General features: G+C 59.0%; 6 protein-coding genes across 6 annotated transcripts; 5 read left to right on the top strand and 1 right to left on the bottom strand.

Annotated features, from left to right (window-relative positions):
- Window position 1: 1 nt before the first annotated feature.
- Window positions 2-880, top strand: DQ04_05091020 (hypothetical protein; the record flags this gene model as incomplete). The annotated part of the gene is made up of 1 exon (XM_009313975.1): window positions 2-880. One exon carries the CDS (start codon window positions 2-4, stop codon window positions 878-880), a length of 879 nt encoding a protein of 292 aa, XP_009312250.1.
- A 371-nt stretch (window positions 881-1251) lies between these two features.
- DQ04_05091030 (hypothetical protein) lies at window positions 1252-2181 on the top strand (the record flags this gene model as incomplete). Its single annotated transcript, XM_009313976.1, has 1 exon — window positions 1252-2181. The coding sequence occupies one exon, from the start codon at window positions 1252-1254 to the stop codon at window positions 2179-2181; it is 930 nt and encodes a 309-aa protein (XP_009312251.1).
- Window positions 2182-3495: 1314 nt separating this feature from the next.
- On the top strand, window positions 3496-5394 carry DQ04_05091040 (putative choline ethanolamine kinase; the record flags this gene model as incomplete). The annotated part of the gene is made up of 1 exon (XM_009313977.1): window positions 3496-5394. The coding sequence occupies one exon, from the start codon at window positions 3496-3498 to the stop codon at window positions 5392-5394; it is 1899 nt and encodes a 632-aa protein (XP_009312252.1).
- A 312-nt stretch (window positions 5395-5706) lies between these two features.
- On the top strand, window positions 5707-7851 carry DQ04_05091050 (pre-mRNA splicing factor ATP-dependent RNA helicase; the record flags this gene model as incomplete). Its single annotated transcript, XM_009313978.1, has 1 exon — window positions 5707-7851. The coding sequence occupies one exon, from the start codon at window positions 5707-5709 to the stop codon at window positions 7849-7851; it is 2145 nt and encodes a 714-aa protein (XP_009312253.1).
- A 268-nt stretch (window positions 7852-8119) lies between these two features.
- DQ04_05091060 (hypothetical protein) lies at window positions 8120-8812 on the top strand (the record flags this gene model as incomplete). The annotated part of the gene is made up of 1 exon (XM_009313979.1): window positions 8120-8812. The coding sequence occupies one exon, from the start codon at window positions 8120-8122 to the stop codon at window positions 8810-8812; it is 693 nt and encodes a 230-aa protein (XP_009312254.1).
- A 387-nt stretch (window positions 8813-9199) lies between these two features.
- On the bottom strand, window positions 9200-9646 carry DQ04_05091070 (hypothetical protein; the record flags this gene model as incomplete). Its single annotated transcript, XM_009313980.1, has 1 exon — window positions 9200-9646. One exon carries the CDS (start codon window positions 9644-9646, stop codon window positions 9200-9202), a length of 447 nt encoding a protein of 148 aa, XP_009312255.1.
- Window positions 9647-9873: the final 227 nt, after the last annotated feature.

Consider the following 9873-nt stretch of genomic DNA (forward strand, 5'->3'; position numbering starts at 1 on the left):
CATGCACGGTTTTCTGCGAGACGGCGCGCTCTCTTCCATCTGCGCAGCTGCGGAGGCGGCGCTGCTGCGGCGGGTGTGGCGCGAGTGGCACAACGGTGCCGCCGACCGGGTGGAGAAGGCAAAGCGCGCGCACTTGCAGCGGATGACGCCGTACCAGAAGATGCTCTTCAGCAGGTCGGTCGCGGTATATTACGAGCGTCTTGCGCGCTCGAGGCGGGAGCAGGAGCGGCGTGGACGGCTCTCGGGCGCGGAGGCCGCCCAGGCGGACGCGCGGCGGAAGCGGCGCCTGCGCAGGACCATTGCGGAGCACGGCAACATCGTCAATCGCAACATTCTTGCGGTGATGCTCAGCCAGACGCCGCGGGCACACGGCGAGGACTGGGACGGGGTGGTGTCGCCGGAGCGCAGCCGCGATTTGACGCTGGGGAACCGCAATTCAAAGCGGTGCGCAAACCGCTCGCGGCAAAAGTTTCTGTTGTCCGGCTTCCAGAGTGAGTTGACCAACAACAGCGGCAACGGCAGCTCGACCTTTTACCGCTACGGCAGCCGCAGTGAACGCCTGCTAGCGATTGAGCGGGACTTTGACCGGCTGCCGTCGGATGCACGAGTGCGTGTCTTTCGGACGCTGAAGAAGTGGGACATGCTGCCCGGCTCGCCGCCGCGTGAGTCGTCGAAGGGCGGCACCACACAACTCCACAGCCGCCGTGAGAGCGCCGAGCAGGTGTCGCGGCGCCTCGACGCTCTCGACACGTTCGCGGGGGCGGAGGAGGACACGCAGACGACGTGGTGGGAGAGTGAGGCGGAGCTGCGGCAGTACTTGGCCCGTGTGCTGGTCGACGCCTTTGGCGCGGAGGATGCGGCGCAGAAGCAGCGGCAGTAGGACATACAGCGATACGTAGTTGGGGCTAGTGAAGAGGCCCTACGCAAAGGCGCGTTCAATGCCTCTCTTACTTTTTATTGCCATTCTGTCAGCGAGCGAGAGAGATAGTTGTATCGAGTGAATTATCGTTCATTTCTCCTTCCAAAATTTTATTTTTCTGCATGCGTGGGTGTCTCTCTCTCTCTCTCTGTCTGTGTGTGCGTGCGTGTGAGAGTGGTGGAGGGGGAGCAGTGACGTGGCCTCCGCGGCGGCTCGCCCATAGCGGCCGCCAGAGTTATCATTCACTGCCACGCTCGTTTCTGTCTCTTTCTCCCTTCGTGTTGCTCTTTGGCGCTACGTGGGTGGTGTAGAAGCGTAAGGAAGAAAGCGTTATGGAACAGAAAACCGCCACGGATGCTCCACCGGAGAAGCGCCTGCACCGGGTGCGTGAATTCACCGGCAGCGTCATCTTGGCCGACCTGGCGACCGCGACCGTTGTTGGCGCAACCGCGGCGATTCCCATCTCCATCATCGACTACAGCATCATGGCGCGCGTGGCGGGGGTGACGGACAGTAGCATGCGCGAGCTTTGGCGTGGCACCAAGACGCTGCTGCTGCGCCCACACCGCTTCTTCCTGCCGAGCGCTGAGAACAAGTGCAGCCTCGTGTTCGGCGTCTGCTTCGTGGTGTACACCGCCACTTACATCGGCTCCAACATGACGAAGAGCTACTGCCAGGCGAACGGCTACAGCGATGCGTCCGGCAACTTCGCGGCCGGCATCGCGAGCGGCGTCATGAACACCATCACGACGGTCTGGAAGGACAGCATCATCCTCCGATCGCTGCCACCGGTGAGCGCGGAGACGAGGGCTGCTGCCCTCAAGCCCGTGCCGTGGATGACGCGTGGGCTGTTCTGCGCCCGCGACACGCTCACCTGTGTTGCCGCCTTCACCATTGCCCCAATGGTTGGCGCATGGCTCTCCAAGTACTGCTGGAACCCCGCGGAGAACGCGAAGCTGCAGCCTCCGCCTTCGGTGGAGGGCAAGGTGAAGATGCCGCTGCCAAACATGGACATGGCGCAGATTCTCACGCCGGCTGTGCTGCAGTTCGTGACGACGCTGATGCACATTACCGCCATCCGCTACCGCCAGACGTACCCCAACTTCAACATGAAGGACCTGAATGAGAGTCTGCGGCAGACGTACTTGTCGTCCACGATGCTGCGCATCGTCCGCATCCTACCCTCCTTCGGCCTGGGCGCCATATTCAACCGCGAACTGCGGTCGAATCTCCTTGACATCGCGGAGGGGCCCACGAAGTGAGGGATAGTGTAACATAGGGATACGAGGCAATAAGTGGAAGCAAACATAAGACAGCAATGAAGATAATGGAGGAAAGAGAAGGTGTGAAGCAAGCCACTTAGTGCGTGCGGTGGCCAACGAGTGGTGCGCGGCACACGTAGATAAAAGAAACCCCCCAAGAATCAGCATCACAAAAAAAAACCATTTTAAGGGCAAGGGAATGTTGAAGTTGATGCAACTGTAATCAATCCAATCGACAGCAAAAGGAATACGTGTTTCCACGTTATTCTATTTTATTATTTCTTTTTTACTTTTTTTGGTTGTGGTATAAGCTGAGGAGACGTAATAAGGGAAACAGAAAGGCGAGCTAACAAGGGAGCAACCATTTGTGTGTCTTGCATGTGTATGCAGGAACAAAAGTTGTGGGATGACTTGTTTGGTGTGTCTGTCTCTGTCTGTGTGAGTGCGTGTGTGTATCTGAGTGTGTGCGTGTGTGTGTGTGTGTGCGAGTCTGCAGGTGAGTGTGTGCCCCCCAGTGCCCCCGGTCGAAGGTTTTCTGTCTTCCATCTAAATCGCTCTTCAGACATGTAAAACCGCTCGCGTCGTGCACGGCGAAAACGCCGATATTCACACCACGTCTTAGTGTCTCGCGGTGCGTATCTCCATGTAACAGTGTGTGCGCGGTGTGCGTTGCGATGCCTCGTGTGAGTCGCGGTGGAAGACGGGGAGTGGTAAGACTGTACAGCTGCAACCGAAGAGGACTTGACGGTGACTCAAGAAAGATATAACAAAAAAGAATGGAGGGAATGACGAGCGGGGAGAGAAGAAGTGAATTACAAACGATGCGAATGCCACGCCGGTGGAACTCCATTGGATTGCTGCCGGCCGTGCTGCGCCACAGAGACATCGTCCCCTCCAAGCCACCAAAAGTAAATCGCACGGAAGTAGCGTGAGACAAGAAGACCAAACCGAAAAGTAAAAAAAAAACAAGAAAAGCACGCAACCCCGCCATCCTTATGGGCGTTGACGTTCAATACTAGACGACCCAGCATAGGGAAGGGCAGCAACGCACTCACTCGCATCTCGTACACATTCTCTCAATTCGTGCCAAGGGAGAAAGGGAGTTGTGGCCATCACACTGACTGAGGGGTCTCTATATGGAGCATGCACGCCAACGAGTAGAGCTGCGTCCCACCCCGCATCGCTCTTCATCGTTGCGTGCTTCCTTCTCTATACGTGTGTGTGTGTGCTTTTTCTCACTTCCTCAATTCCCCCTCTGCTCTCGTGCGGCACGGTAGGGGAGATTCATTCTACACCGTAGTCCCGTAGAAGGCGATGACACTGGCTGCTGGCGAGGTGTACCCGCTGGGGAATGTGCCGCTTCACGCCGTCATCCGCCGTTCGTCAGAGGCCCCACCGCAGCCGCCGCTGGTGCAGTGCGAGTTTGGCGTTGTCGTCTCGCCTGTGCAAACGTCGCCGGCTCTGTCGTGGGTGTCGGCTGAGTCGCTCGACAGCATCATCACGTTGAGTGACCGGACAGAGGAGCAGATGGCGTTGGACCAGCTGATCTACCGCCTCTGCCGCTCACTGTACCACGTCGCGATGGGGAAGTCGACGCAGATGCACCAAGCCTCCGGCGACGAGCCCTGCGTGCACCCCGATAACAGCGAGGAGAGATTCCGCAATATGCGTGGGCACGAGGACTGGTGCCCGCTGCTCCATCTCTTCGACCCTTCGAGCTACTACAAGGCGATGGGGAGGTCGAACCCGCATGTGGGGTGTACGTGCCCCGGGGAGTCGCGTGGCCTGCTGAACGGCCCGGCGGATGTGTCGCAGTGGCTGGCGGATGAGCTGAGCGTGACGCGGCTCTCCGGCGGCAACAGCAACCACGTGTACCGCCTTGGCCACGCATCGTTCCCGGGGAAGGCTGTCCTGCTGCGCGTGTACGGCGACGGAGGCGGCGGGGCGATTGACCGCGCACGGGACACACGTGCGATGCGGCAGATGAGCAAGACTCAGATGAGCCCCGCGTTGCTGCATAGCTTCCAGTGGGGCCGGGTCGAGGAGTTCATGGACGGTGTGTACACATGCACGACGGAGATGCTGCTGTCGTCGCCGCCTCTGCTGGCGGACGTGTACGAGGGGCTCTGCCAGATGCACCGTCTGCCCGCTGCGCCGTTCCTGCCGGAGAACCTTGACCATGACGGGTCTTGTAACGGGAGCGCTGTTCAGTTTCCGAGGCTTGATGAGGTGGCCGCCATGCTGAAGGGAGGGCATGAGTACTACAACACTCTAACGCGCGAGAAGGCGCTGGAGAGCGTGTGCCCGACGTCGTTTGAGCGGGCGAGCTTCCGCCTGCTGCGTCTGATGTCCCCGCACGTTGTGGAGCCGCAGCGGCGGGTGCTGGTGGACTGGCTGGCGGGGGAGATCATGTCTGTGCGCCGTGAGCTGCAGAAGCGCGATACACCTGTGGTGTTCTCGCACAATGACCTGAACCCCGGCAATGTTCTGGTGTCGCGGCGGAAGGTGCCGGCGGGGCTGCGCGATAACGATGACTCGCTGAGCAGCGACGACGAGGTGACGTCGCAGGTGTCGGTGGAGAGCTCGATGCTGTCGACGCGCTACGTGACGCGGAAGGGCAAGAGCAAGAATCTTGTGGAGCGGCGCGGGTACCTGTTCATCGACTTTGAGTACACGGATGCGAACTACCGCTGCTTCGACCTGGGCAACACGCTGTGCGAGTTGGACTACGACTACACGCGCGGCACGGAGGCTGGCGGCCGCGGCTTCATCAAATTTCTGCACATGTTCCCGCCCGCCGCGAAGGCGGAGGCGTGGCGCGGTCTCGGTGAGGAGTACCCGCGGATGCCGGAGCTCATCGTAGACGCGTGGCGGTGCGGTGCTGCCTGGAGTGGCCCTGCTGACATCGGCTCCGCTGCGCTGCTGGCGGTGCGGCGGTACTTTGCGACGCGTGACGGCGTGCCGCTCGACACAGTGTCGCTGAGCGAGGCGCAGCTGGGTGAGCTGCTGCTCGGCATGCTGGCTTCCCACCTCCACTGGACGCTGTGGGCGATTGTGATGGGCTGCGTGCCCAACGAGTGCGCTGACTGCGCGGTCGATGCCGAGGCGTTCGCTGTTGGCGGCAGTGGTCTCGACTACATGCGCTACGGTGAGTGCCGGCTGCGGGAGTACATTGCGCTGCGCCAGTGGCTCGCCGCCAACGCATTCATCTGAGCACTTGGGGGGAGTGGAGGGTGCTGCTGCTACCACCAGGATCGTGTTGTTGCCCATTCATTACAGGAGCGTAGGCGAACTTTGATTCTAACAACGAAGATAGAAGAAACAAGCAAAGAAAAACATGCAAATATTTTTGTTTTTGTCGTGGTTGCTCTCATTCTGTTGAACATGCGGTTGCTTGGAAGGAAGTCGGCACTCACCACACTTCCCTTGTGGAGTGTGGGGCCTCGGAGTGTCTATACTCGGGTGGCAATAATACGCCTCTTTTCGTGTTTTCTTTTTAAGCCTGGAGAAAGGGAGGAAAGAGGCATGGAGGGTGGTAGGAATCCGTACACGGGGCGTGCGCTGAGCTCCCGCTACTACAGCTTACTGCGTGGGCGAGAGAAGTTGCCGGTATTCGCCGCGAAGGACAAAATCCAGCGCCTCGTGGCGCGCTACCAAACACTGCTGCTGGTGGGCGAGACTGGGAGCGGCAAGACGACACAGGTGCCGCAGTTTGTGCTAGAGATGAACCCTGAGCACGCCATTGCGTGCACACAGCCGCGCCGGGTGGCAGCCACCAGTGTGAGCGAGCGCGTGGCGGAGGAGTTGGACGTCACACTAGGCGAGGAGGTGGGCTACTCCATCCGCTTTGACGATATGAGCAGCGAGCGGACGCGGGTCAAGTACCTGACGGACGGCATGCTGCTGCGGGAGGCCATGGGCGACCCGCTGCTGCGGCGCTACAGCGTCATCATTCTCGACGAGGCTCATGAGCGCACGGTGCATACCGATGTGCTGATTGGCGCGGTAAAGGAGCTGCTGCCGCGGCGTCCGGACCTCCGCGTCGTGGTGATGTCGGCGACGCTGGAGGAGCAGCGGTTTCAGGCGTACTTCCCGCAGGCGCCGCTGGTGCACATCGCCGGCCGCATGTTCGGTGTCGAGGTGTACCACACCCGCGCCCCGGAGTCGAGCTACGTTGAGGCGGCGATACGCACAGCGACACAGATCCACCTGTACGAGGGCGATGGCGACATCCTTATCTTCCTCACCGGCGAGGACGAGATTGAGCAAACAGTGGAGCGGCTGCAGAACGGCATACGCATGGCGGAGCACAGCAGTGCCGACTGCCACAAGGGACCTGTCACGGTGCTTCCACTATACTCCGCCCTGCCGCCGCAGCAACAACGTAAGGTGTTCCAGACGGTGCCGGCAGGAACGCGCAAGATTGTCGTGGCGACCAACGTAGCCGAGACATCCCTCACGATTGACGGCGTCGTATTTGTCATCGACAGCGGATTCTCAAAGCAAAAGGTCTACAATCCGAAGTTGCGTGTCGAGTCATTGCTGGTGACGCCCATCAGTCAGGCAAGTGCGCGGCAGCGCTGCGGCCGCGCCGGCCGCACGAGGCCGGGGAAGAGCTTCCGCCTGTACACCGCAAAGGCATTCAGCACGCTGCTGCAACCGCAGACATACCCAGAGATTCTGCGCTGTAACCTAGGCTCCGTCGTGCTGCACATGAAGATGATGGGCGTCGAAGACCTGGTCAACTTCGACTTTGTAGAGCCGCCCGCCCCGGAAACACTGATGCGGGCGCTGGAGCTGCTCAATTATTTAGGCGCCATCAATGACGATGGCGACTTGACAGATTTTGGCCGACTGATGGCGGAACTGCCGCTGGAGCCGGAGATGGCTGCAATGCTGCTCCACAGTCCCGAGTACGGCTGCTCGGACGATATCGCACGCATCTGTGCGATGCTGTCGGTGCAGAGTCCTTTCATCAACCCACCCAATGACCAGCGTGGACGTGCGATGCGGTGTCGTGAGCAGTTCTATCATCCAACAGGCGACCATGTTGCGCTGCTGAACACTTTCAACGCGTTCCACGATGCCAACAAGCAGAGCACGTCGTGGGCCTCTGAGAACTACCTGAACCCCCGTGTCATGAAGCAGGCCGTCAGCATCTACCGCCAACTGCTTGGCGTCATGCGGCGTCTCAACTACAACATATGCAGCTCCTACTCCGCTGCCCAGCGTGACGCAGGGGGTGACTCAAGCAGCAACGATGAGTTTGCGAATGAGATACGCCGCGCCATTCTCAGTGGCTACTTTACCAAGGTTGCCCTCTCACTGCCAACGAAGAATCAATTCCTCACGCTGAAGGATGACGTCAAGTCTCTGCTGTTCCCCTCCACTTTCCTCAACCGTCGCCCAAAGTTCGTCGTGTTCAATGAGCTCGTGCTCACCAGCAACACATACATCCGCACCGTGACAGCGGTGTCGGACGAGTGGCTGCTGGAGGCGAGTCCATCCTACTTTGCTCCGGAGGAGTTCGAGGGAGTGAGCCGGCAGGTGTTCGATGAGCTGCACCGCCGGCATCGGCAGCGCCATGCGGCGCCCACGAAGGATCACGAGAGGTGCAGCAAGAAGCGCCGCCGAGCATCCGACAGTGATAGCGACTCCGATTCCTGTTGACTCTGCGGGGGTGGGGGGATGCGGGAAGTGGGTGGGGCGCCCACGCCTCGTTTAACACAACAGATTAATACACGTAAGCGAATGCCGCCAATCGGAAAACAAAAGGAGACTGGGAGAGAGAATGGAATGAGCTGGCTCTATAGAGTGGGCCACACACACTCACACACACTCGTTCACCAAAGAGAAAATGNCTCTCTTTTGCGAAATGTTTTCCCCGAAGGAAATAACGATAATAAGAGAAAAGACATCCCTTATTGAGGAAGTACCGATGTCTCGTCAGCTGCTGCGTGGTAACGCCTTCCCTTTGCTCCAGGTGGTGCTGGTGCTGCTGTTCTTCTTGACGTGCACCGTGGTGGCGGCGGAGCAGACGGAGGGGGACTTTAAGCGCATGAAAATCAAAGACCTTCGCACCTTCCTGGAGGATCGCGGCCTCAGCTGCCCTGGCTGCCAGGAGAAGGCGGACTTCGTGCGCGTTGCGTTTCAGAACCGTGACAAGAAGCCTCTCAGTGACCAAGGAAAGCGTGAGGTGCCCAACGCACCCTTCTGGGACGTGTGGAGGGACAACGCTAAGAATATTTGCGTAGAGGCAGCTGTAAAGCGAGGCCTTGATGCATCGGCGAAGCCGCAGTCTGATATTTGCGAAACGCTCGCCTATGTGACGGAGAGTTTCTTCATGCAGCACGGGAAACGCACCGCGACCAAGCTGCGCAAAAAGCCCGAAGCTCTCTTGAAGACTTCCTACAAGGGCGTGTACTACGACGCTGGCAAACTGCTGCTGGAGCGGATGGCAGACTACTGCCTGGTCTCGGCGGCTAACCGCGAGACGTGTAGCTCAGTCGGCAGCTTGATGTCCGTCATGGAGGGCTCCAAGGTCGCGGATCTTACAAAGTGGATGACAAACGTTGGCATCGAGAACACTAACCCGATGTACGAGATGCTTGAACAACGCGACGACTTGTGAAGAGGGAGAGGACCCGGGACTCTTGTTAATTGGTACCATGCCTCTGTAGTGTGCAGGGGCTGGAGACCACTCCCTGTGCGCCTGGGTCTCTGTCCCACCCCCCGACCTACCCTTTTTCGTAGTTGTGTTTTTAAACATTGACCACTGTGTGCCTCAGGCGCCTATTTTGCGCAGTGACTCACGCGAACAGCCGCCACTGGCCTTTTAAAACTTCTTCCCTTTATTCCCACTGAAGTTGTAGAACAAGTCGTGACAACTACATGTGACAGGTTTCCTCATCGAGGGGGCATGCTGTGGCACATATGTGCCCTTCGCCCAGCTGGTCTCTGGGGTACGCACACGCGGTCTGCCCGTGTTGTTCGGCGTTGTGAAGCTGTAACAGCTGTTTCACATGAGTACCGAAAAGACTCTGAATGTTTTGACGCGCACTCCTTTTCTCCGCCGTTTGTTGCAGAGGCACAAAAGGCGGAAGGTCTGGAGAAAGGGACCCGTCACACCGCTATCGGCATTGAGCCCCTCAGCTTCGTCCGGCGTCTCTGTTCGGCGAGATGTTCTCCGCAGCATTGGTGGGGAGGAACTGGGCACGTGCATCTCTTCGTCCCTGCATGTACGATATGTGCTGCGCGAAGCGGGAGTTGGTGACGTTAGTGTGTTCTTCCTCTTCCTCTTTACGTGTGCCTGCCGGCGGAACATGGAAGTAAGAATATGCTGTGGGAAGTGGCGGATCAGAGAAGAAAAAATAAGAAGCGGAACATTCCCCATCAGGCTCAGTGGCGCGATGGGCTGACACGAGGCTTCAACGGCGGCAGTGAACGCTTCGCGTGATGACGCCATGCAGGCTGGTGGCGCGTCTGTGGAGGGTGGGAAGTGTGGAGAGGAAGGGGGTGTCACAACCCCGCAGGTGGGCGCGCGGTGGGGATGAGATGCCCATAGGGGTTTTGTCCGCTGCGTTGGATGCCATGTGGGTTGTGAAAAGTCGGGCTTCGTCCCACCCCGCATCGCTCTTCATCGTTGCGTGCTTCCTTCTCTATACGTGTGTGTGTGTGCTTTTTCTCACTTCC

Source organism: Trypanosoma grayi (assembly GCF_000691245.1).
Source record: "Trypanosoma grayi strain ANR4 Tgr_509_V1, whole genome shotgun sequence".
Classification (NCBI taxonomy): Eukaryota; Euglenozoa; class Kinetoplastea; order Trypanosomatida; family Trypanosomatidae; genus Trypanosoma; species Trypanosoma grayi.